Source organism: Salmo salar, chromosome 11, assembly GCF_965601325.2.
Source record: "Salmo salar chromosome 11, fSalSal1, whole genome shotgun sequence".
Classification (NCBI taxonomy): domain Eukaryota; kingdom Metazoa; phylum Chordata; class Actinopteri; order Salmoniformes; family Salmonidae; genus Salmo; species Salmo salar.
Genome location: NC_138301.1, coordinates 82,700,373 through 82,728,012, shown reverse-complemented (window position 1 = coordinate 82,728,012; position 27,640 = coordinate 82,700,373). Strand labels below are relative to the sequence as shown.

Here is a 27,640-nt window from a genome sequence, read left to right as displayed (position 1 = left end):
GATCAAGGTCGTTACAGTTCTAGGTACTCCCTCTAAAGAGGTTGACAACTGACAGGTGAGTTAGCAGAATTCCTATCAAGAAGACTTGTCAATGATAGACGGTTCCACTCCGGTTCTCGTCCCAAAGGTCAACAAGTGAGAGGAAAAAAAACATGAAATGAACTATACAACGTACACATGTTATTCCACTTGGTGTGCATGCAACTCATCCCATCACTTTTCCAGTGGGGTCAGTTAGGCGTTCCTCACACGGGGGCAGATGCCCAGACTTTGAACTCCTTTTCCATTTCCTGTAGTGTGGGGATCGGTGATGTTTGTTTTGCAATTATTAGCCCTTATAGCAGAGCCACTGTAACGGCGGACTCTCAGTCATGAAGCTGAAGTCATAACTCTAACTATAGCTGACATGTTGGCTAACTTTGTTTACTTTTAGGAACTTATAAAAATACCTGTAAAAGTAGATTTTCTTGTGCTTTGAAACACTTTACAAACCTTTTCTAGATGTTTAAACGGATGATAAATGGCATCTCTCACCAAGGCCATTAGAACTAGTTTGTAGGGCAGGACCAAAGACTACAGTGATGATGGCAGAGATGGTAAAGAAGCAGACTTTAAGAGCCTCCATAGACCAAGCTTTATATTCCCAGACATTACAGTTCCCTTTTCAATCAATGCCAATGGGTTGTTTTAGGTCAGTGTTATTCCAAACCTTTCCAGCTGGGAGCCAATTTGTTCCGCCAGAATTACTGGGGACCCCATTTTTTCTGCAATAATTTCTCACGACCCCACCCCAAAAATCTAATGACACAACCGGTAAGTTTGGTTTGTTACATTAACAAATAACCTTCAATTCATCACATTTTCTAAATGAAAATAAATCAATAAATACATTTCCTCAATAACATTTATTTTTTCCAATTATCTTTCTCAAAAACATTTCTACACAATTATCTTTACAATAATCATTAAAGGTCTTCAAAATATATATACCCCACTGCAGTTCCCCCGCTAGGGGTTGCGACCCCAACTTTGAATACCACTATTCGATCCTCTTGTATGCTTTCTTTCTCTGGTACATAGTGTTTCATGGCTGTGTTGACCATTGACTAGTGTAATGTATTTCTATACGGTGTCTTTTCGCAGTTTCTGAAGCAGTATAAAAGTGGAGTCCCCAAACTAATAGCTTCAGTGGCTCATACTTCATTCATAGACTTTCTATTCTCAGACAGTAGCCTGACGTCTCAGGTTCGGTTTGAAATGCATTGAAAAGAGATATTCAAGAACCTTACTGTTTTGTTAGCTTACTTAATTCACGCTTGACCTTCTACTATGATGCCTTTTTGGCATATACTATGCTTAATTAACCCTGTGAGAACACACTAGCTGCTAGCTCTTAATGAGTTATTATATGATCTTATATTGAGTTTAACACAGTTCAGTCGTCTAGCCCCAGACAGACAAATTTCCCCCCTGGATCACCGGGAGAATTTCCTTAATTCATGGCAGATGTCTGGGTTTCAACTCAACCCCCCTCACCCCCTCCATCAACCCCGTTAATGATCGGAGCAGGCCCACAAGTAGAAGTGTGCCCTCAGCACTTCTTTTGCGGCTTTCAGCAAATGGCCAAGCCAAACATTCCCATGGTGCACCTCTGCACCACCTTCCCCCGGTGCTCCTGGCCAACGTCATAGTCAGAGAGGGGGACTGGAAATAATCCACCCATAATCCTGTGCAGTGGAGGTGACTCTCTCCCAAGACAAGGGGAGGGGGAGGAGAAAGGGGAGAGAAAGAGGGGCGGAAGGGAGTGGATGGTACCCAAAGAGGAGAGGGGGAGGAGAGAGAGGATCGAAAGCGGATCCAGAAGCACGACAGGAGCAGAAGGGGGTGAGGCAGTTAGGGAGGGGGTGTGGGGAGGGTGAGAGGGAGTCTGGTGGATAAGTGAGGTGATAGACACATCTGTGGCTTTCGGCAGCTTCACTGAGCTCTGAGAACCAGCCACTGTCTGGAGGGGATACTGTGTATGTGTATAAATGTGACTCACCAACTGGATTCGGTCTTTTGTAGCAACATTTGAAATGGTGTTTTTTTACATTGGATACAAGTAGAGACTCAGAGCTACAAAATGGAATATCATATACTGCATGTTTGAGGAACAATGGGAAAGTAATTATGCTTTGAAAGTTGATAAACTTGTAAACTCAGTGTTTAGAAAATGGCCTATGAATGTTTTGGTATCTTTGTCTACACCCATTTAGCATCGTTCACACCCTATTAAGCCCCAGCCATCTCGTTTCGCTCTCGGAACGTTCAGAGCGCACGCTTGATGCTCCGGCCAATGGTTTGTTTACCTCTGGATAACATGAACACAGACTAACCAGCTCTGCTGGCAACAATTTCATTACGCTTTTTTGCCGACGTTTACTGACACCGGCCATATTCAACGGGTGTTGTACACTTTAGCTTAAGACATGTAGCTTGCTAGGTAAACAATTAACATAGCTAGGTAAACAAAGTGTAAGATCACACACATCAAGTAACATTAGCTAACGAGCCAGCCAGCTAACGTTAGCTAGTTAAACAACAATGAACATAGTACCGAATCATGTCATTACTACCCTGCATGAAGCTGCTGGGAGCTAACCAACCAGGTTCAATGTTAGCTAGCTAACATTAGGCTCTAACTAGCAAAGCAAACGGTTCTGGGATACGAATATCAACATCATACACTTAACATTAGCTAGGGAGCCAGCCAGCTAACGTTAGCTAGCTAACAGTACAATTTAGCTTGAATTGAAACTGCTTTCTGTCAAAATTAGAAACGTGGAATATCTGAAAATGTAGCTAGCTAATGCTAGACTATCTTACCCGTGTACATCATCATGCATGATGGATGCGTCGCCCTGTCACGGATGCCATGCCACGGTTGCCCTTAGTTTGAAGATGTAATCCAGAGACCGGTGTTTTGTCCATCTCTTTAGCTATTACTCTAATTCCATTGATTTCAAAACTCAATCGCCAGGAAGTGGAGATTCAACACTTATGCAGCTTCACTACACGATTGATTTAAAAAAGATGCATTCGACAGGATTGCCAACACAGTCTGTCCAGCTCAAATAGACAGAAGCCTTCTACAGTTGAAGTTGGAAGTTTACATACACTTAGGTTGGAGTCATTAAAACTCGTTTTTCAACCACTCCACAAATTTCTTGTTAACAAACTATAGTTTTGGCAAGTCGGTTAGGACATCTACTTTGTGCATGATACAAGTAATTTTTCCAACAATTGTTTACAGACAGATTATTTCACTTATAATTCACTGTATCACAATTCCAGTGGGTCAGAAGTTTACATACATTAAGTTGACTGGGCCTTTAAACAACTTGGAAAATTCCAGAAAATGATGTCATGGCGTTAGAAGTTTCTGATAGGCTAATTGACATCATTTGAGTCAATTGGAGGTGTACCTGTGGGTGCATTTCAAGGACTACCTTCAAACTCAGTGCCTCTTCGCTTGACATCATGGGAAAATCAAAAGAAATCAGCCAAGACCTCAGAAAAAATATTGTAGACGTCCACAATTCTGGTTCATCCTTGGGAGCAATTTCCAAACGCCTGAAGGTACCACGTTCATCTGTACAAACAATAGTACGCAAGTATAAACACCATGGGACCACTCAGCCGTCATAACGCTCAGGAAGGAGACGCCTTCTGTTTCCTAGAGATGAACGTACATTGGTGCGAAAAGTGCAAATCAATCCCAGAACAACAGCAAAGGACCTTGTAAAGATGCTGGAGGAAACAGGTACAAAAGTATCTATATCCACAGTAAAACGAGTCCTATATCGACATAACCTGAAAGGCCGCTCAGCAAGGAAGAAGCCACTGTTCCAAAACCGCCATAAAAAAGCCAGACTACGGTTGCAACTGCACGTGGGGACAAAGATTGTACTTTTTGGAGAAATGTCCTCTGGTCTGATGAAACAAAATTAGAACTGTTTGGCCATCATTACCATCCTTATGTTTGGAGGAAAAAGGGGGATGCTTGCAAGCCGAAGAACACCATCCCATCCGTGAAGCACGGGGGTAGCAGCATCATGTTGTGGGGGTGCTTTGCTGCAGGAGGGACTGGTGCACTTCACAAAATAGATGGCTTCATGAGGTAGGAATATTATGTGGAAATATTGAAGCAACATCTCAAGACATCAGTCAGGAGGTGCATTTGACGGTGTATGTGGGTAAATGCAACTCTAACGATGTGTATATTACTGTGACAGTGTCTCTGTGTGTGTGTGTGTCTGTGTGTGTGTGTGTGTGTGTGTGCTGTGTGTGTGTGTTTGTTACTGTTACAGCTTCTATGCCCGTTTGTCTCCACATTGGTGTACTGTACAGTATGTGTGTTTGTGTGTATCCCTTCGTCTGTGTGTTTCTCCCTCTGTGTATGTTGATTTATAGCTCTTGCAGTGCCGTGAGCTGACCTGTGCAGTGTGTTGCTTGGTTAGTGTGGTCAGGTTGGAGAATTCCCAGGCAGGCGTTGGGCTCTGGGTTGGTGTTGGTGGAGGTCTGGGTATGTCGGGCAGCAGCTCTGGGTTTGCTATGTAAATAATGTTTTGGATCATGCTGTGAAGAGCTTTGATGTGGGACGGGCTACCAGGTAGGCAGAGGTGGACCAAGACCTCCCATAGTCCTACCCTGCTCTCTTGACCCTGCTGCCCACAATCTGACACATGACGAGAAAAAACATCAAGGGGTAATACTTGCGAACTTTAGAAAAAGTTTACGTTTAACCTGGACCTCCGTTTGAAAATGTGAATCAGTCAATTAGAATTCCCACGCAAGATTTTTGTCTTGGCTAACCGAGATTAAACTGCTCCAAGGAGTGACTCCAATCCACACTTTGGTTTTGGTAAGTCAGTGCATCAAACACTTATGTTAGCATTTTTGGACTAAGAACTTTGTTTTACTCTGCATAGAGTGTCTGAAGTTACACTTCAACACTGCTGTAATATTACCGTCATGCTATTACAACAGTGTGACAGTTTTGGAAAACAACCGTTTTGGAATACAATACCAATGGTGTGTCCGTCTTTTTGTGAGAAATTACACTGGTCACTCAAAACATTTATAAAATATGTATTATTTATAAATAGCCCACACTTGATTTATAAGGACCTATATTAAACAGCTTATGAATGATCTTATAAATCATTGTTAAATACTTTAAAAGTTGTTTATAAATGTGTGAATAATTAGGTTATTAACATTTACAAATGTGGGAGTAATGATCAATAAATGATCAATAAACTATTTACTAACCCATTGTAAATGCTTTATTACGTTGAGTTAATATACGTTCTACCCTCTTCTGCTCCCAGCTGGGCACAACTGGAACAGCACTGGTTAATTGATGGAAGGTGGATGCTGGACAGGGCATGGCTTGATCTACTGATATAGTCTTGTATTTTGAGATACTACAGATACAGGCCCATATACACACATCCTCTGTCTTTCATTTGGATCCCTTCTTTAGAACTTGGACTTTTGCTCTCCTTCCGTCCCTCCTCTCACGTACACAGGCCTGCAGCCGCACTTTGAACATGCTGGATGTGTCTGTCCTGCTACTCCATGACTTACGGACACAGGCAGCAGTTTTTCCACTGAGGGCTGTCTGGGAGTATAGATCGTATTTCACCGTATCCCAGAGAGATGCTGACAGGGAGGCTACAGGGCTCTGTGTGTGTGTGTGTGTGTGTGTGTGTGTGTGTGTGTGTGTGTGTGTGTGTGTGTGTGTGTGTGTGTGTGTGTGTGTGTGTGTGTGTGTGTGTGTGTGTGTGTGTGTGTGTGTGTGTGTGTGGTACTGTTGTTGTCTGGATGTGCTCTGTTAAACACCAGTCTGATGGGATATGTGATGCTTAGTTCAGCAGAAAAAAAACAGTTCCGCCAGATCCCACCATTCCCTCAGAAATAGGACCTGTAATTGGGGCATCTCAGAACATTCCGCCAGGGCTATGAAATACAGCCATTGCTGTTTGTGTGCTTGGTAAAGTGTGTGTGTGTGTGTGTTTCTCTCTCTACCGATCCTATAATCTTTGATATTTTTATTTATTTTATTGGGGTAAGCCAAACCACTGCTTGTCCATTCCATCTCTTGCCTGAGGATACAGTAGTGGCCTCTCATAGTACACTGAAGGAATCCACAACTACTGACTCTGCAAAGCCATACATACAGTACGACTCCATTGAACATCCCCCCACACTGCATTAGTTCAGCTGCAGTGCTAATGCCAAGGCCCACTGACATCATATTGATGAATGGTGGTTTGATGAAGGCCATAGAAATAAATATATTGAAAACATTTGGTCTACACTGAATATTAACTATTTTTGGCAGCAGGCGCTATAAGGAAAAATATAACTGTACACCTAGTGAGTGTAGTAATAACATCCACCAGAGGTCTTTGTACTGCCAGTTTAAGCAACACCTGGCTGGGCCTTTCTGTTATAAAGAGACCAAGGTTGCGTCCCAAATGGAAACCTATTCTCGATATAGGGCACTACTTTTGACCAGTGCTCATAGTGCTCAGATCAAAAGCAGTGCACTACAGATGTAGGATTTTAATTGAATCACTCTTTTGTTGCTGTGAATTTTCCACTTGAAAATGTCTGACTTGTTTTGCCCTACACACTAAAAAAATGAGCGTTCCTCAAGGGTTCTTTGGGAAGGGTGATGGTTCTTTATTGAACCATAATGACTCAAAGAACCCTTTCAGCTTTTCAATGTTTCTTTACTGTATGGAATTTTAACAATATAATATGGATGACCCAAAAAAATAAAAAACCTGTATGGTTCTTCAGAAGGATCTACAAAGAACCTTTCAGATTGAAAGGGGTTCTTTATGGAACCGTTCTCCACAAAGGTTCTATAAAGAACCATAAAAAGCAGTTGTAATCCTTTTTTTGGTTCTATATAGAATCTTTTTTAATGGTTCTTTATAGAACCGTAGGAAAGGTTTCTTTATAGCACCGTACAGGTTCCATTTAGAACCTTATGAGCATGGTTCTTTATTGAACTTTCAAAAAAGGGTTCTGTTGTATATAGCACCAAAAAGCGTTCCGCTATGGTTACAAGCCAAAGAATCTCTATCTTAGTGTAACGTCTGTCGTTAAAGGTAGACCAAGGCGCAGCGTGAGTTGGGTTCATCTTTCTTTATTTTAAACGTGAACCAGCAAAACAATAAACAATACAACGAACGAAAAGATATGCGTGCAAACACATGCAACGCAAAGACAACTTCCCACACCAGACAGGTGGAAAAAGGGCTACCTAAGTATGGCTCCCAATCAGCGACAACAAAGTACAGCTGTCCCTGATTGAGAGCCATACCAGGCCAAAACACAGAAATACAAAACATAGATATGGAACATAGAATGAACATAGAAATATAAAATATAGAACATACATCAAAACCCCAAACACACAAAACAAACACCCCCCTGCCACGCCCTGGCCAAACTACTATAACAAATAACCCCTTTTACTGGTCAGGACGTGACACTTAGAACCATCATTTTGTTGTGCGTAACGAAAATTGTATCAATCCCTTCAAAAATGTCCATTCATTATTTCCTGTTGCTGCAGAATTATTTTCCTGCTTGTGGCAAACTGTCTCAAATGAAGATCCAGCATCAATACATAGAGAATAGGGTGCCATTTAGGATACATCCCAACCCGGGCCCATACAAGGGAAATCAAAACCAGCTTAGTAGTGACAAAAAGTGACAAACGTTTTACTGTGTAGTTTGTCTTTATCAAGGGGAACATGGTATTTTAAAATGACTTTAGTAAAATGGTCTTTGGTTTCCTTCTGGTGAGGTTGGAGAATTTATCTTTAACTGCATTGAACTGAATTGTAACTTTGTGAATACGGACACGCCACAACCAACGAAACATTTTGTGCTTTAAAAGACAAGCATAAAGCACAAAATGTGACCCTAGCTAGAAGTAATCTTTCCTCTGACAGTAAATCTCAATGGATGTGTCGAGCTTCCTTTTTTACGTTCTCTCCCACTGTCTATGGGGTTTAAACAAAGCTCACTTCCTGGGCTTGTGTCTTGCCTGGTGGTTACTGGCTTATGGCGGTAGACCTCTGTTGATTACCTTAGAGTTGAACCTTCAGCACCAGCTGGAACTGGGTGTCCAGTATTGTTCAGCACGGTTCAATACAGTGATGATGACAAATGCCGGCGCTTTCTCTCTCCTCCCTCAAGGGCTTTGGCTGTCCATAGCACTGCAGTCGAACACACGCATCAGCTTTTCCCAACGAAATATTGTAAAACGCCACAGCTTCCCTCGTTACCTGTATGGAGACGTGTGTGTATTGTGTGTGTATGTGTGTTTGTGTTTTTCTATGTGGTGGTGTTCTTATTGCGCCAGCTATGTTCTCAGCGTCTGAAAATGTATGACTAAGCGTTACGTCTGGGTGAACTGAGGATCGCGTCACCTGATACCCTGGGGGAGAGAAACGGGGGAGGAAGCAGGAGATGGGGAAGCATCTAGCCACATCCCCCTGGCACCCCCTGAATGATCTCAATTTAGTTTTATTGCGTTTTCGCTGAGCTAATGGACAGCCATTTGAAACTTTCACTCTAGAGCAGCTGTGAATCAAAGATACTCTACACTTGCTAAGTAGAACCATAAAGGGTTCTTCGGTTTGTCCCCATAGGTGCTAGGTAGAACCTTTTGCAAAGAGTTCTACCTAGAACCCTCTATGTAGGGTTCTTTATAGAACCCCTTGTATATGGTTCTACCTAGAACCCTCTATGAAGGGTTCTACTGAGAACCCTTTTATCTTTGGAGGATACTGTAGCATATTTGTGTAGCATAAAATGTATCAACCAATAAATGTGCATGCAAAAACACGGATATTAAAACAAACAGTTCTGAAAATCACCCAACAATAGAGCATTCTGGGAAATACAATGTATGGCTCTATGTAGAACCCATCTTGCCTTCCAAAGAATCATCAAAGAACCCTTTCTTCAAAAAACAGTTCTCAGCATGGTCAATGTTCTAGGTAGAACCCTTTTCCTTACAACGAACCCCTGTTTTCCAAAAATGGTTCTTCAGATCAAAAGTATTCTTGGTAGAACCCTTGGTAGAACCCTTTTGGAACCCTTTTTTCTGAGAGTGTAGAGACACACAGACAGACCGATTGACAACTAAGCACTGACACAGGATGAGTTTGGTCAACATCTCAGTTCAGTCCATAAGGGTCTGAGAAACAAACCTGACTTGATCCAACACTTTTCCATCACCAACACTTAACAGTTTACAGATGGCTGTTTTTGCTTCAAATTGGTATCTTCCAAATCCAATATTGACAAAAAAAAAGATATGGGTTCAAATGATGCATCTACTAACATCCGAACAACACAAATGGCCTGGATATCCTGAGAGCCTTGAGCGTGATGCTGGAGTAGCCATGGTGTGTAATGGCTTTAGCAGAGTACTTCATCTGGAAGACAAGGGTCCCAGTTTGTTTCCCTTTCATCCATCAGGAAGACAGACACCAGCCAGAAAACATCAGGAAACAATATTGGACTGTGGTGTTGTGCATGTAGAGAATCACTACGCATATGCAAAGTAATGTTAGAGACCTTCAGATGAATGTTTTTCTGCAAACTGTTGTTGGTTGGACCACAAGTGACAAATACTCTCTGTAAGTAATAAAGATTCTTCATGCATGGAGAATCAGACGTGGAAAAACAAAAGTGTTTTCCAGTCATTTCAAACATCTGGCAGATGGAGTTAATGAAAGACTGAAATCATCTCAAAATAATCTATTTCCTCATGAGGAGATTTTATAGGTTGGCATGCCTATGTATACATATTTGGATGTGTACATACTGTGGGTTGATTATAAACATGATTTGATGGCATTTGTGAGGAAATGTTACATGTGGTTTAGAGCAGTGTTAAACATGTTAAATCATGGTTTGTGTGTTCTTTAAAAAAAAAATCTGTGTTGATTTCTCTATATGTGTTGTTTGTGTTGGCTTGGGAAGTGTACTTTATAGTTGAGGTACAAGTCTTGTCAAGGATTGAACATATAGTATAACACTCACACCCAACTCCCTATGCAGCCTGGTGATCCTGCTGAACCGCTCGCTCTCTCTTTCTCACCCTTCCTCTCTCTCTGTAAACCACCATGTTCATTAGATATATGTGCCAGAGCAGTTCAGCTCATGTCGTGTCCATACACTGTCAGAAAAAGGGTACGTTAGGGTACAGTATTGTTCTCGGGGCTACAAAAAGATCAATACACATAGTGTACCGTCAGATGTAAACATATAATCTCACATTGTACTGTTCAGTACCTATTAGGGTACATGATGCAATTATAAGACACAATGTATAAATCACTAAATTGGCTGTCACTCCCAAACAGAAGACATCTGCATTGGTACCAATTTATCTTTAAAATCGATCAACTTAAATGTCCCTGTATATATTAAGGAACACCTAACTTTACAAGACTCACACTGCACCTTTCGCAGTGGTGTGTATTCATGGATGCAGAGGGAAGCCCAAGCTTCCCCAAAAATTTGACCAACGTAAAACAATTTATCTTTCGTCTCTCTGTTTTCATAATTCGCAACTAGCTGTATCTATCTGACAGGAGAAATCATCAGAGCGAGGGAAACGGCGCCCCTCTGTCTCAGTATGTGTAGCACATGTATCTTATGCTGTCTGGACAAAAAGAGTATGACATGTTGCCGCTGTAGCATTTGATTGATTGATGTCGGCAAGCGTTTGGCTGCTGTTGATAAAAAAATATATATGATAAAATAATAAACTGTGGGTGTTCTTGGCACAGAAAAACACCCCCAAAAGGAGGCCTGTTTGGATTTGGCATCACACCAATCAAATCAAATTTAAACCAAAATGTCATTGTCCAAAAAATAATGAAGTTTCTGGTCTGCTTGTTACGTGTTGTGTCCTGCAGTAGCTAGCTAAATTGGCCCTTTCCTAAGCCATGAATGACGATGGGGATTTGGACCGCCGACCGGTGACTTTAAAGCGTCTCAGTTGCCAATACATAGCATCAGCTATCCAGCGTTTACAGTATATACATCATCCTTGACCTAGTTCTTGCAGTTTATGTTCAGCCTGCAGGACGCTCTGCAATACATGTTTTCATTGATTTCATTTTTTTGGTTTGTTTATTTTCTTGTTTGTTTGTTTTTGTTTTTTACATCAGTTTTCACTTCCTTTTTCCTGTGTGTTTCCAGGGAGACATCCAGCAGCTGATGATTGTAGCCGATCACCGTGCTGCCTATGATTACTGTGAGCACTACAGCCCCGACTGTGAGGTCCCTGTCCCAGAGCAGCCCCAGGCACAGGACCCCAACACAGATGAATACGTGAGTCACTTCATCACCTCTCCACACTCTTCTGTTCTCCACCATCCTGTTTCCTATCCATGTTTACGGTATGTTTAGAGTATGTTTTATATACTCTATCCTTCCTTTCAGGTGAGTCTCTCTCTTCTCATGTCTCAGGGTAATTAACTTCAGGTGGAAGTCTACTTGCTGTGTTGGCTTGAGAAGTTTAACAAGATGATACACTTTTTAATAAAGTGCACATTTTTTGACAGACAGAGGTTAAGGGAAACTATCGGTCAGGGTGGGTCCTTCAAATCAAATATTATTGGTCACATACACATGGTTAGCAGATGTTAATGCGAGTGTAGCGAAATGCTTGTGCTTCTAGTTCCGACCATGCAGTAATATCTAACAAGTAATCTAACAATTTCACAGCAACTACCTTATACACACAAGTGTAAAGGAATGAATAAGAATATGTACATTTAAATATATGGATGAGTGATGGCCGAACGGCATAGGCAAGATGCAGTAGATGCTATAGAGTACAGTATATACATATGAGATGAGTAATGTAGGGTATGTAAACATTATATAAAGTGCCATTGTTTAAAGTGACTAGTGATACATTTATTACATCCAATTTTTTATTATTAAAGTGGCTAGTGATTTGAGTCAGTATGTTGGCAGCAGGCACTCAATGTTAGTGATGGCTGTTTAACAGTCTGATGGCCTTGAGATAGAAGCTGTTTTTCAGTCTCTCGGTCCCAACTTTGATGCACCTGTACTGACCCTTGCCTTCTGGATGATAGCGGGGGGAACAGGCAGTGGCTCGGGTGGTTGTTGTCCTTGATCTTGTTGGCCTTCCTGTGACAACGGGTGGTGTAGGTGTCCTGGAGGGCAGGTAGTTTGCCCCCTGGTGATGTTTTGTGCAGACCTCACTACCCTCTGGAGAGCCTTGCGGTTGTGGGCGGAGCAGTTGCCGTACCAAGCGGTGATACAGCCCGACAGGATGCTCTCGATTGTGCATCTGTAATAGTTTGTGAGTGTTTTAGGTGACAAGCCAAATTTCTTCAACCTGCTGAGGTTGAAGAGGCGCTGTTGCGCCTTCTTCACCACGCTGTCTGTGTGGGTGGACCATTTCAGTTTGTCCGTGATGTGTACGCCGAGGAACTTAAAACTTTCCACCTTCTCCACTACTGTCCCGTCGATGTGGATAGGGGGTGCTCCCTCTGCTGTATCCTGAAGTCCACGATCATCTCCTATGTTTTGTTGACGTTGAGTGTGAGGTTATTTTCCTGACACCACACTCCAAGGGCCCTCATCTCCTCCCTGTAGGCCGTCTCGTCGTTGTTGGTAATCAAGCCTACCACTGTAGTGTCGTCTGCAAATTGATGATTGAGATGGAGGTGTGCATGGCCACGCAGTCATGGGTGAATAGGGAGTACAGGAGGGGGCTGAGAACGCACCCTTGTGGGGCCCCAGTGTTGAGGATCAGCAGGGTGGAGATGTTGTTTCCTACCCTCACCACCTGGGGGCGGCCCGTCAGAAAGTCCAGGACCCAGTTGCACAGGGCGGGGTCGAGACCCAGGGTCTCGAGCTTAATGACGAGTTGGAGGGTACTATGGTGTTAAATGCTGAGCTGTAGTCGATGAACAGCATTCTTACATAGGTCATCCTCTTGTCCAGATGGGTTTGGGCAGTATGCAGTGTGATTGTGATTGCGTCGTCTGTGGACCTATTGGGGCGGTAAGCAAATTGGAGTGGGTCTAGGATATCAGGTATGGTGGAGGTGATATGATCCTTGACTAGTCTCTCAAAGCACTTCATGCTGACAGAACTGAGTGCTACAGGGCGATAGTCTTTTAGCTCAGTTACTTTCGCTTTCTTGGGAACAGGAACAATGGTGGCCATCTTGAAGCATGTGGAAACAGCAGACTGGCATAGGGATTGATTGAATATGTCCATAAACACACCTGCCAGCTGGTCTGCGCATGCTCTGAGGACGCGGCTAGGGATGCCGTCTGGGCCGCCAGCCTTGCGAGGGTTAACATGTTTAAATGTTTTACTCACGTTGGCTGCGGTGAAGGAGAGTCCACAGGTTTTGGTAGCGGGCCGTGTTGGTGGCACTGTATTGTCCTCAAAGCGAGCAAAGAAGTTGTTTAGTTTGTCTGGGAGCAAGACATCGGGGACCGCGACTGGGCTTGTTTTCTTTTTGTAGTCCGTGATTGACTGTAGACCCTGCCACATACCTCTCGTGTCTGAGCCATTGAATTGCGACTCTACTTTGTCTCTATACTGACCGCTTAGCTTGTTTGATTGCCTTGCGGAGGGAATAGCTACACTGTTTGTATTCAGTCTTGTTTCCGGTTGCCTTGCCCTTTAGGGCCTTAAGACGAGTACCTGATTTAGCAATAATATGAAAGCTAACCAATGAAGCCCTAAACCAGCTCCAGGTCCTGTGCATTCTGTCAAACACCTTCATATACCCTGAGGCGTGGTATTCCCTGATTTACCCTAATCCCTTTATCCATAAGCAGCTCTTTGATTAGGGATCAGGTAGTGTCGGTTGGACAAACTGCTGGAAAGAAAAAAAGAGCTGCATGGCTGAGGGGGGAAAACTCTGAAGTTTGCCAGAGAGAAAGTGCTGACTACTGGGGAAACCAACAGGGTTGAATATGCTATGCAGTGATATTGTAGATCAAATATGCAGGAATGGCAGAGTACTTGCCTAAGCCTGTATCTCCATACGCTATGCTGAATGGAGATTGTCCTTCTTCAGTATCTGCCCCCATTCTATTAAACAACTCTGCTTTCCTACCTTGGTGTGGTTAGGCTTGATCCTTTGGAGGAGGATGACATTAATTCAAGAAGCTAAACAACCACGCCCTTGGACTCATTCCAGTTGAAGTGGTGATCTCACCCTTCTTATGGACGGGGAGTAGTCAGGGAGAGTACCAGAACCATAGTGTGCCCAATCACAGCTCTTGTATCTGGTCGCTTAGGGCCCACGGCCACTAGGGCTCAGTCGGGGTCTCAACTTACTGTTGAGAGTTAGAATAGTAGATTACAGAAGGTGCAAGTTTGAAATTTGGTTGGTTTTGTCAGAAACTGACAGTAATTTTTTGATTGGTGAGTTAGTCTAGCCAGTTATCTAAACTGGCAAAATGGGTAGAATTGCATGAAATTTGCTTTAATACTCTAGAAATTTCTCTCTGCCCCATGGCAAGATTAGTAAAATTGCATGACAGTTGTTATAAAATTGCAAAAAAAAATCTCCGGCCCATGGCAAAATGTGTAGAATTGCAGGAAATTAACTTTAAAACGTTACATTTTCTCTCTTCCGTCAAGAGGGGGGCCCCGACCAAATCATATTACAATAGAGCTCACAGATCAAATAAACTGAGAGACACTGATGCAACTAGGACCACCGCTCCTTTCAGTACATCATCAGGATGAGCTCTATGACAGAGCGCTATGGCATGAAATCATTCGGTACATTGCACCGCCATATGCAAGTAAAGTAAGCAAGCATAAAATGGAAGTGAACCCCACTCCTGCCTACTTGCCCTTCTTAAACACCTTCTCTCCTGATCTCCCTTGTACAACCTCACCCCATCGTCCCCTCTTAGAACTTTCCAACCCGCCCCCCCCCCCCACCTTGGGGTGCTGAGGGCAATACTGCAGCGGTATCAGGGTGGGGCAATTCGCGGGAGTTGTGTTTTGGGAAAGTAGAGAAATGCCGACGTTAAAAAACACCCCAAAGTACACAGCAACATGCCCTCGACCTGTTAAGATCTGTGACGGCTTCATTTAGACACCAGTGGAAAAGTGATCTATTATCCATCAGTGACATGCATGAACACAGAAGAGGAGGGCCGCTGAGGCTTAGGAGAGAGAGAGAGGCCAGATATGGGTCAGATTGACATTCCTGGAAGGGTTTCCGATCAGGGTCGCCATAACGCACACCCTCCCGTATATTATTGCTAGCTGTGGTGTTGTGCTAGCCGTGGTGTTGTGCTCAATAGCACCACTGCTGGAACACACTTTTGACCGATCCAATTGCTTGGCCGGAACTAATCGTTTCATAATTCCCTGTATTGCATAGAACACAGAGGAGGACAGCTATTACTATGAGTATCCTTACTATGAGGACACGGATGGGAAGCCTTCTGAGACTGAGACGGACGAAGCAGCTGGACCTGCCACGGAAGACGTAAAGGTACTGTCCTCTGTCCCCTGTCCATTTGAAGGACTACCGCCTCTCTCCAGTTTAGTATGGTGGGTTGTGGGACTATACACCTTCCCCCCATCCTCATCCCTTCTCTTATTACGTAGTGATTGTTGTTGATGATTGCTGTTGATGCTAGCCGAGTATGTTTTCTTGGCCAGATATCCCTTTGAAAAGCTTTTCTTTATGTCAATGGTTTAAAACTGAGGTTAAGGACAATGAATGACGTTAAACAAAGCCGTTGTTAATGCCAGTTGTATAAGCTACAATAGTTCCTCCTAACATTGCGTTGTTCTTCTCTCCAGGTGTCCGTGCCAGAGAGCGGCCGTGTCGTCACCTCCGTCAAAGAGGTGGTATCTTCAGTAAGGGAGACAGCCAGTCAGGGAGCCGAGGGCAAAGTGTTGACCAGTACCGCCAACGCTGAAGCCGCCGCTGCTGCTGGAGCTGGGGAGGATACCAGCCGTTACGACAACTACGATACGGAAAGTTACGGCAACTACGAGACGTACTACGACGAGTCCACGGCCCTGCCCGATGTCACTCGCAGGGTCACCATCAGCAGTAGCAGCATGGGGACGGGCGCAGGGGTGGAGCTGGACTTGGGGTCAAAGGTTGACCTGGGCACGGGGGCGGAGATTGAGAAGGTCATCACCACTAGTGGAGGAGTCACCATGACACGCAACAAGACCTCAGTGAGTTATCATCATCGTCAGAAAATAAAATGCTGGATTAAAAACAAACAAATTTGTGTAAATACTGGACACACGTTGGGTTATTTTGACACAGACAGTTGGGTCACTCAGTTGGGCTGTTGGTTTATTGATGCTGGGTTGGGTCAGATCAGGGTCAGATCAGAAGACTGAAGGAGTGGCTTAGTAGGCGCGTGGCATTCAGATAGTTATTTTTGGCTACCCGTGAGCGTAAATGTCATTCCGGTTCATCTGTTCTGTTATAATGTTATTTGTCTATTGAGCTCTGACAATTTTGTAGCGTTTGTGAGGCTTTCCCAAGACTATAAGTTTCTCAAGTGCCTAGACATGTCCCAATGTTGGGAGAGTTACCACTGTTTTAATATTTATTCTAATAATGTTATTAATGTTATATTAGAATATGTAATGTGCAGTGAATATGAATGACATTTACTCTCGCTGGTGGCCACACTGCCAATAGGCCATGCCTCCTGAAAATCATCTTATTACCCAAACATGGCTTAATTTATTACTTGGGCTTATATTCACTTTCATGCTTGGTTGATCAGTGGTATAGGCCCTACAGGATATCAAGAAATCAGTCCTGGTGCCCCCATTGCGTGTACGTTTTGTTTTTTACCCTGAGCACTATTCATGATTAAAATAATCAAAGCCAGATAATGAGTAGGTTATTTGAATCAGCTGTGTAGCGCTAGAGTAAAAACCAAAGCGTGCACCGAAGGTGAGCCCCAGGACCGAGTTTGGGAAACCCTGGTAAAGGCTGAGTACGGTATGCTGAGTCTTTTTTTATGTAATCCATAGGCAATTTTCAGGAGGCGTGGCCTATTGGGGGCATGGAATTACATTTACTCTCACAGTTGGCCAAAAATATATCTTAAAGCCCAGCCCTTACCAAGCCACGGCTCCAGTCTTCTACGGAAACAACCGAACTGGCTGTGTCAAAATAACCCAACGTGTCGTGTTCACTATTTACCCAGCGCTGGGCTGTTTTTAACCCAGCATGTTTACCCACATAGAACTACACGTGTGGAAAGCAGCTATAGCAGGAGGATAAGATGATTGCCATTATCTGTCATTGTGTGCCAGTGTACTATTCTCATTGCATCACACTTCTTATCCTTTCCTCGCTGGTCTCTCAGGTAGCAACAGCCTACGATGAGAACTATGGCGAGGGCTATGACCTGTCCTATGGAGAGGGAGAGGAGGATGAGTACGGAGTCGGCGGAGGTGGCCACGGCAGCAGAACCAGCAGCAGCAGTACTGTTGAAATCGGTGCTGGTGGGGGATCCGTATCAGTCGGGGGCAGTTCTGTTTCTGTTGGTGGCGGTTCCGTCTCTGTGGGTGGATCTGCCAGCGCCGGAGGCGGGGCGGCGAGCGCCGGAGGCGGGGCGGGGGGAGCCGGAGCCGGAGCTGGGGGTTCCGTTGCTAGGGGAGCAGGGGGCCAGGGTGTGGATATTGAGGGAGATTACACTGATCTGGATGGTGTTGGGTTTAAGGAGGAGTCCATCTCTGAGTACGGGGAAGAAGATTATGGCTATGGAGACCCGGACTACGGTGGACAGGAGGAAAAGGTGCTGCCGGCAGAGAGAGACGAATACTATGGACAGGTAATTATGACTGATGCTGATGACGTCGGTGGTGGTGGTGATGATGATGATGATGATGATGAAGAAGGTCATGATGACGGTGTCATCTGCAGGTTGATGGGTCTCGAGGAGAGAAAGGACAGAAGGGAGAGCCTGCTATCATTGAGCCTGTGAGTATAATTTCTCCTGTGTGTATGTGTGTGTGTGTCAGTGTGAGAGTGTGTTAAACGCGTGTGTCTGCGTGAGTGTGTGTATATTTCACATCCAAACCATGAAATATCACACACCACTGATTGTGAGTCATATAACACAAACACACAGGTCTCGGCCCTTTGCATTCTCACGTTGTATCCTGCAGCAAGGCCCACCTCTGGCCCGGAGGGTAAACATTTGGAGTACGGCTACATCTAGAGATTGTGAATGATCATCGGGTGTGTAAACACACTGTGGGCTAGCATAAACACTGACCAGGGAAAGACCCGCTAGGAACGGAGGGGTAGAGAGAGAGAGAGAGATACCGAGAGATAAACAGCCAGTCCCTAGTTTGGGTTTTGAACCCATGACAGTATTAACTCAAGGAGCTAAAGCCATGGCTATACCTCAAGGATTTTGATTCCTCTACATCGGTCTCTGCAATGCCAATGTCATCACTGGCAGCCAATTCATATCTTGTGATCCAAAGCATCCACATCAACACATAGATATTCATAATGCACTGCCTCAATCTAAACTGAGTGACAGAGCCAAGGGAGTTTTGAATCCCATGGCTTCAGCCCTATAATCATCCACAGCTGCTTAATTTAAACAAATGTCACTGGGCTTAACTATGTGTGTGTGCGTGTTTGTGTGAGTGTTTGTATGTGTGTGACTGAGCGTGTGTGTGTCCTACCTCACAGAATGAGCCTGTGAGTCGTCCATCTAGTTTGGATATTAAATCAACAATGAGCGGAGCCCCCTCCTTCCAGTCCAATCCCCATGTGTCTACAATGACGACACCCCCCCCCCACCCAGCCCCACCCTGGCTACTCACACACATAAACACACACACACACGCTTGCACGCGCATACACATACACACACTCCTCTATCTGTTTACTGCTGGGATCAGTCACTCCTGGGTCAAACATCCCTGACCATACATCTACGCCAAGTGTTTGACAGATAGACGCACTATAGGAAAACAGGGAAGACACACACACACACACACACACACACCTATCCATAGACACACATCAAACAAAAGGAACATGTATGACCTTCGGAATGTTAAAAAGTAGGGCAGTAAATGTCTTTTTTTTAACTTGGAAAAGGGCTGCAGACAACAACAACAACCACAAATCCATCCGAGGCTTTAAGTTGTGTCTACGTTATGTTTTTCCATTGTCACCACAACAAAAGGAGAAATAAAATGATCACCACAACAAAGCAAGGATGATTCTTCACTCTCATGTCCTTTAGCTTTAGCTCATCTGTGAGTGTTTACGAGTGCACCCTGCCGAGACGGCGACAGAGACAGAGAGCTGCTGTTTTTAAGTGAGTCGTGGGCAAGGGTCATGTTCAGAGAGACGAGGAGTGCTTACTATGAGACCCCCCCCCCCCCCCACTGACCTGGCCATCTCTCTATTTGCATGCTGGGAGCTGGAGGAGCTATTTCCCTCCTTGGCTCTGCTATTAGCTAATTGGACAGAGACAGATCTCCGGGACAGTTCCTGTGTTCTTATTACCCATAGTCCCCTGATCCATGGGCATGTTGAACATGTTCCATCAGCCTCCTTACTTTGTCCTGATCATCATTTACCCTCTGCTGGTTCCTCCCAGATTAATGTGAAGTGCTAAGTGAAATGACAGGCAGGAATTTATATTAAATTACCCAACACTCCTGGATGGAGAGTAGATATGCAGAATGTGTCTGGACATGTATACATATGCACACATACTGAAGCGATGCATGCATATGAATGAATGAATGAATGAATGAATGAATGAATGAATGAATACACACACAGGGTTGTACACACACTGTCACACGCACACACACACACACACACATGCGCACGCTTACACACACACAGTGATAGTGCTGCATGCTCTACAGGCTGCAGCCATCCAGCTCTCTAATGTGTTTGTGTGTTTCAGGGAATGCTGGTGGAGGGTCCACCCGGGTCTGAAGGCCCAACAGTAAGTACATCTCTCTATTCTCTCTTTCTATCTCTCTCACTCCATCTTTCTCTCTCTCCCTCTCTGTCTGCCTCTCTTTCCATCTCTCTCTTCTCTCTCTCTCCCTCTCTCCATTTGTCTCAGTCTATTTCTTCAACTCTGTGTGTGTATGTGTCTCGCTCTCTCGCTCTCTCTCTCTCACTCTCTCTCACTCTCTCTCCATTTATTTATCTCTCCGTCTATTTATCTCTCTGTCTATTTCTCCCCCTCTGTGTGTGTATGTGTGTTTGTACATGTCTCTCTCTCTTTCTCTCTCTCTCTCTCTCTCTCTCTCTCTCTCTCTCTCTCAATTCAATTCAAGGTGCTTTATTGGCATGGGCAACATATGTTAACATTGCCAAAGCAAGTGAAGTAGATAAAATACAAAAGTGAAATAAACAATAAAAATTAACAGTAAACATTACACTCACAGAAATTCCAAAAGAATAAAGACATCTCTCTCTCTCTCCTTCTCTCTCTCTCTCTCTCTCTCTCTCCATACATATATATGAGCAGGAGTTCATAATGTTTTGTACACTATATATATATATATATATATATATATATATATATATATATTTCCATGACATAGACTGACCAGGGGAATCCAGGTGAACGCTATGATCCCTTATTGATGTCACTTGTTACATCCACTTCAATCAGTGTAGATGAAGGGGAGGAGACAGGTGAAAGAAGGGTGCAACTCAATATTAGGAAGGTGTTCAAAATGTTTTGTACACTCAGTGTATATATCCCTCCCTCTATATCTCTCTCTCGCTCATCCTTGGCAGTCTATGACTAGTGATTTCGTTGGAATCTGAGAGACATCTCAGTCTGTGTCACTCCCGTATGTCCTATGTAGTCTGTCTCTGGGTGAGAAACAGTCGGTATCCCCCAACTGTTCTCTTTGGAACGCCACCACTAGCGTAACAATTAGAGAGAGTGAAACTGTAAGCCCAGTCAGTGTGATTTTGGCAGGGCTTCTCGCCAGTCTAGAGCCTTAGTAATCGGAGTGGTAATAGCATAACACATCACTCCTCAAGAGAGACAGTTAGTTGGGCCTCTCGGGTGGCGCAGTGGTCTAAGGCTGTGCCACCAGAGATTCTGGGTTCGAGCCCAGGCTCTGCTGCAGCCGGCCGCGACCGGGAGGTCCATGGGGTGACGCACAATTGGCCCAGTGTTGTCTGGGTTAGGGAGGGTTTGGCCGGCAGGGATATCCTTGTCTCATCGCACACTAGCGACTCCTGTGGCGGGCCCGGGTGCAGTGCACGCTGACCAGGTGTATGGTGTTTCCTCCGGCACATGGGTGCGGCTGGCTTCCGGGTTGGATGTGTGTTGTGTCAAGAAGCAGTGCGGCTAGGTTGGGTTGGGTTGTGTTTCGGAGGACGCATGGCTCTCGACCTTTGCCTCTCCCGAGTCCGTACGGGAGTTGCAGCGATGAGACAAGACTGTAACTACTACCAATTGGATACCATTTAAAATGGGTAAATAAAAAAATATATATATATTTTTTTTTAAATAAGAGAGACAGTTAGTTTACCCAGATGTCAGATGTTCTGGGACCAGTTATTATTCGTTTATCTACGTCTTAATGACACACTTGCTCTTGCAGTCTACATGATCCCAAGGTGCTGGGTACTATAGAAAACAGACACTCACTCCACAAAACAGCAGAGAAATGATAGTGTAAGAGTTTGTAGAGTGAGACAAACGGGGCACCAGTTAAGATGTATCTTCTAATAGACTGCCTACCTCATACTTCCTCATACATTCCTCTCTCCCTTTCCTTTTTTCCATATTTTGTTACGTTACAGCCTTATTCTAAAATGGATTAAATTACACATTTTCCTCGTCAATCTACACACAATACCACATAATGACAAAGCGAAAACAGAAATATCTTACATAAGTATTCAGACCCTTTGCTATGAGACTCGAAATTGAGCTCAGCTGCATCCAGTTTCCATTGACCATCCTTGAGATGTTCCTACAACTTGATTGGAGTCCACCTCTGGTAAATTCAATTGATTGGACATTATTTGGAAAGGCACACACTTGTCTATATAAGGTCCCACAGTTGACAGTGCATGTCAGAGCAAAAACCAAGCCATGAGGTCGAAGGAATTGTCCGTAGAGCAGCTCCGAGACAAGATTGTGTCGAGGAACAGATCTGGGGAAAGGTACCAAATAATGTCTGCAGCATTGAAGGTCCCCAAGAACACACTGTCCTCCATCATTCTTAAATGGAAGAATTTTGGGATCACCAAGACTCTTCCTAGAGCTGGCCACCCGGCCAAATTGAGCAATCGGGGGAGAAGGGCCTTAGTCAGGGAGGTAACCAAGAATCTGATGGTCACTCTGACGGAGATCCAGAGTTCCTCTGTGGAGATGGGAGAACCTTCCAGAAGGACAACCATTTCTGCATTAATCAGGCCAGACGGAATCCACTCCTCAGTAAAAGGCACTTGACAGCCCGCTTGGAGTTTGCCAAGTGGCACCTAAAGGACTCTTAGACCCTGAGAAACAAGATTCTCTGGTCTGATGAAACCAAGATTGAACTTTTTGGCCTGAATGCCAAGCTTCACGTCTGGAGGGAACCTTTTTTTTACTCTCTGCCTTGTCTGTCTCTTTGTCCATGTACCTGCTGTATCTGCTTATTCTGGACTGTCCTCATCTGTGTTGTTAGAGATGGACAGGGGATTCAAGTTTTAATGTCACGTGCAGAAGTAAAGTGAATTGCCTTTCTTAAATGCTCCAAACCCAACAATGCAGTAATCAATATCAATGTAGCACTAAAAATAACAAGGTAGATCAAAAACACACAATAAATAAGAAGTAAGAAGAACACAAGAAAGTAAGAAGCTATATATAGGATCAGTTTCAATACCATATTTACTATGTGCAGGGATACTGGATTCCATCCCTATGGTGAAGCATGGTGGTGGCAGCAACTCTCTGTGGGGATGTTTTTCAGCAGCAGGGACTGTGAAACTGATCAGGATCGAGGGAAAGATGAACGGAGCAAAGTACAGAGAGATCCTTGATGAAAACCTTCTCTAGAGCGCTCAGGACCTCAGACTGGGGTGAAGGTTCAACTTCCAACAGGACAAAAACCCTAAGCACACGGCCAAGACAACGCAGGAGTGGCTTCGGGACAAGTCTCTGAATGTCCTTGAGTGGCCCAGCCAGAGCCCGGACTTGAACCCGATCAAACATCTCTGGAGAGACCTGAAAATAGCTGTGCAGCGACACTCCCCATCCAACCTGACAGAGCTTGAGAGGATCTGCAGAGAAGAATGGGAGAAACTCCCCAAATACAGGTGTGCCAACCTTGTAGCGTCATACCCAAGAAGACCCAAGAAGGCTGTAATCGCTGCCAAAGGTGCTTCAACAAAGTACTGAGTAAAGGGTCTGAATACGTATCTAAATGTGATATATCCGTTTTTTTATTTTTATACATTTGCAAAAAAAAATCTAAAAAACTGTTTTTGCTTTATTATTATGGGGTATTGTGTGTAGATTGATGAGGGGGAAAATGATTTCATCCATTTTAGAATAAGGCTGTAATATAACAAAATGCGGAAAAAGTGAAGGGGTTTGAATACTTTCCGAATGCACTGTATGTTACTGCGTAAGTAGCATTTTGTTGTGTGTACGTATGAGTGTGATTGTGTGTGTGTGCCGTTCTCATTGTCTGATGATATGTATTGTTGTAAAACAGGGTCTCCCTGGACCCCCAGGTTCCTCCGGCCCCCCGGGCAGCCCCGGAGATGCAGGAGAGAGGGTGAGTAACAAGGACACCTCACCAGTAAAACACAATGACAAATAAATAAATACATGGAAAATACTACAAACACATCATATAGCAACTGTTTCAATAAATCCAAAAGGTGTAAATCAAGCTATTGATATACACCTGTAAAAGTTTAGTCCAGGTAAATGATGCCAGGAATACAAACGTGTCAGGTTTTTGACAAAACTTGTACATGTGTACATTTTGACCTTGTTGGAGTAAATCCCCCACCCCTTCTCTCTCTCTATCTCTCTGTCACAGGGTCCGAATGGTCGTGCTGGTCTTCCTGGTGCGGATGGTCTGCCAGGACCTCCAGGGACTGTCCTCATGCTGCCTGTAAGTAAATAACATTATCTGACAGTTCTAGAATACACAGATCTAGAATATATAGACTTCCCTGATGCTGCATGCAAGTAAATAATGTAAGTAAACTTTCTTCTTAATCTTCCATCCTAATCATGTCCCTTTCTGTACTGCTGTTCTCAAGCCGCCGGCATATTTGTTAGGCTTGTCGCAAGGCTAATCGTCTCTTCTCTTCGTTGCATTATCTGATAGAATGCAGTTAATATCGAATCGGAGTTCTGTGGGGTTTGGGTCACTGTGTCCTGACCTGTGTGTGAAGTTAGCTATGTGGGATGTGTGTTCTATTGTGTCGGAGGGTATTTAGAGATCTCTGTTCTGGAACGCAGGGAGGGAGTCTCCTTCTGAATCAAATACTCTTCCTCTCTGGTCCCGCCCCGTAATAGATACTCCAATCAGAGAATGCTCTGCTGTCAGCACTCTAGCACCTCCTAGTTGAAGCTTTAGGAGGCTGTGGTTCCGCTCGTTCAGACTCACTCTCTTCGGCTCTTCCTCGCCTCTCATTTCCCCTCTCTTCTCCCCGTCTCACTAATGAGATAACTACCTCACACTATTGCCCAATCCCCAGCCCCCCAGCCCCCATCGTCCTCTTGTCTTCAGACTCCAGCCCATTTGACAGATATAGGAGTCGTACAGGAAGTCCTCCAGCCTCAGACAGGAAGTAGAGCAGGTCTAAGTGTTCCTTCCTGTGATCACAGCTGCGAAGGCTAAAGTGAATAGGTAGCCTTTCTGTTTCTTCTGCTGCTGAGTGTTCTGCTTTAATGCTGCTGCGGCTCCTGAGTGTGATGACTTGTCCAGATGTCCTGCTGAAGTCTCAGGAGACCGCAGAGCAGAGCAGAGCCGTCTAGGAAAGTCAGGCCAATATGTCTGGACATGAACTTATCCCAGTCTGGTCAAGGTGCAACTGTAAAGCACAGGCCCTTTTAAATGTGGTAATTTTGTTAAAACATAATGAGCTTAGATTTGAGTCATTTTGCAGACCCTCTTGTCTAGAGCGACTTACAGTTTAGTGTATTCATCTTAAGATAGCTAGGTGGGACAGACACATGCCTTATGACTGTGCCTTATAGCTATGCATTGTACCTTTGTTATTAGTTGTAGTTGTGAGCAATAGCCATGTCAACACGATAACTCGGCCAAATATAGATATGTTTGATTTTTGAAAGTTGGATAGTGTGCTTGGAAATTAGGCAGTAAGACCCTATTTGTGTGCCCCTGGTTTCTTGTGCTCTCTCTCTCTCTCTCTCTCTCTCTCTCTCTCTCTCTCTCTCTCTCTCTCTATCTCTATCTCTCTCTCTCTCTCTGGGCATTGTTAGATTTTCTGTGTCATGGTTTGGTTTGATTGAGAACGGTGGAACGGTGAGGCTTTCCAGGGACAAGAGAAATATCAAGAAAGATAGCCTAGCTGGAGAGATGTCACTGTGTTGAAGAAAGTAAGGTTTGCCAGCTTCATGCAATCCTGTGTTCAATGTTATTTTTTTCCCTATTTGTATAATAACAAGGTAACGGTTGTGGTGAAAAACCCTCCCCACTGTTGTGTTGTTATTCATTCCAACAGTAACAGAAACAGAAGCACATCTTTATTGGATCATCCAACTCCAGATGTTGGTCAGAAAATCCAGGTTGCACTATGCACATATCACCACTAGATGCCAGTATAAGCATCTGGATGGGGAAAAGGGCCATAACCAGGCAGTTGATGTATGAGCTAAGGTTTACAGCTATTTTAGCCTGTAAGCCGACTTGACCTTTTCTTAACCCACTGGGGTCACTGTTATTTTCTTACTCTCTGCCTTGTCTGTCTCTTTATCCATGTACCTGTATCTGCTTACGCTGGCCTGTCCTCATCTGTGTTGTTAGAGATGGACAGGGGTTTCAAGTTTTAAAGTCACGTGCAGAAGTACAGTGAATTGCCTTTCTTGCATGTATGTAGCTTTAATGTAGCTTTAAAAATAACATAAGGTAGAACAAAAACACACAATAAATAAAAATAAGAAGTAAGAAGAACACAAGAAAGTAAGAAGCTATATATAGGATCAATTTCAATACCATATTTACTATGTTCAGGGATACTGGAGTGATAGAAGTAGATATGTATAGGGGTAGGGTAACTAGGCTTCAGGATGTATGATAAACAGAGTAGCAGCAGCAGAAATTATGATTGTATGTGAGTGTGTGTGTGTAGAGTCAGTATGAATGTGTATGCATGTTATGTGTGTGTTGGAGGGTCAGTGTGCGTGGGTGTGTATAGAGACAGTTCAAAAATAGAAATAAAGGCTCAACTCAGATAGTCTGTGTAGCCATTCTGTTAGCTATTTAGCATTCTTATGGCTTGGGGATAGAAGCTGTTCAGGAGCCTGTTGGTGTCAGACTTACCGACCCTCTGTAGCGCCATCGAGGGTGGTGCTGTTGCCATGCCAAGCAGTGATGCAGCCAGTCAAGATGCTCTCAATTTTTGAGGATTTGAGGGCCCATGCCAAACATTTTCAACCTCCTGAGAGGGAAGAGGCGCTGTCGTGCCTTCTTCATGACTGTGCGTGTTTGAGTGGACCATTTAAAGTCCTTAGGGATTTGGACACTGAGGAACTTGTAGCTCTCGACCCGCTCCACTGCAGCCCCGTCAATGTGGATGGGGGCCTGCTCACCCCCCTGTTTCCCCTTATTCAACAATTACATTTACATTTTAGCAGAGACTCTTATCCAGAGCGACTTACAGTAGTGAATGCATACATTTCATACATTTTTTTTTTCTCTCTCCGTACTGGTCCCCCGTGGGAATCTAACCCACAACCCTGGTGTTGCAAACACCATGCTCTACCAACTGAGCCACACGGGACAATCAGCTCTTTGGAGAGGTTTTTATCCCAGCACCACATTTCCAGGTCACTGACCTCCTCCTTGTAGGCTGTCTCATCATCACCGGTGATCAAGTATGCTACCGTCGTGTCGTCAGCAAACTTGATGATGGTGTTGGAGTTGTGCGTAGCCACACAGTCGTAGATGAACAGGAAGTACAGGAGGGGACTAAGAACACACCCCTGTGGGGCTCCTATGTTGAAGGTCAGCATAGCGGATATGATGTTGACTACCCTCACCATCTGGGGTACGGCCCGTCAGGAAGTCCAGGATCCAGTTGCAGAGGGAGGTGTTCAGTCCCAGGGTCCTAAGCTTGGTAACGAGCTTTGAGGGCACTATGGTGTTGAACGCTGAGCTGTAGTCAATTAACAGCATTCTCAGGTGATCCTCTTATCTAGGTGGGCGAGGGCAGTGTGGAGTGCAATTGAGATTGCGTTGTCTATGGATCTGTTGGGGCGGTATGCAAATTGGAGCGGGCCTAGTGTGGCTGGGATGATGGAGTTGATGTGTGCCATAACGAGCCTCT

General features: G+C 44.3%; 1 protein-coding gene across 2 annotated transcripts in view; it reads left to right on the top strand.

Moving 5' to 3' along the window:
• The window catches only part of LOC106562962 (collagen alpha-1(V) chain), a 134,665-nt gene that overhangs the window by 65,752 nt on the left and 41,273 nt on the right, over positions 1–27,640 (top strand). For both annotated transcript variants that reach the window (XM_014128098.3, XM_014128099.3), the window contains exons 5-12: positions 11,290–11,421; positions 15,491–15,604; positions 15,919–16,305; positions 17,463–17,930; positions 18,023–18,079; positions 20,046–20,087; positions 23,827–23,889; positions 24,160–24,234. In XM_014128098.3, the coding sequence (XP_013983573.1) occupies positions 11,290–11,421; positions 15,491–15,604; positions 15,919–16,305; positions 17,463–17,930; positions 18,023–18,079; positions 20,046–20,087; positions 23,827–23,889; positions 24,160–24,234 (1,338 nt within the window). The remainder of the gene's footprint in view (positions 1–11,289; positions 11,422–15,490; positions 15,605–15,918; positions 16,306–17,462; positions 17,931–18,022; positions 18,080–20,045; positions 20,088–23,826; positions 23,890–24,159; positions 24,235–27,640) is intronic.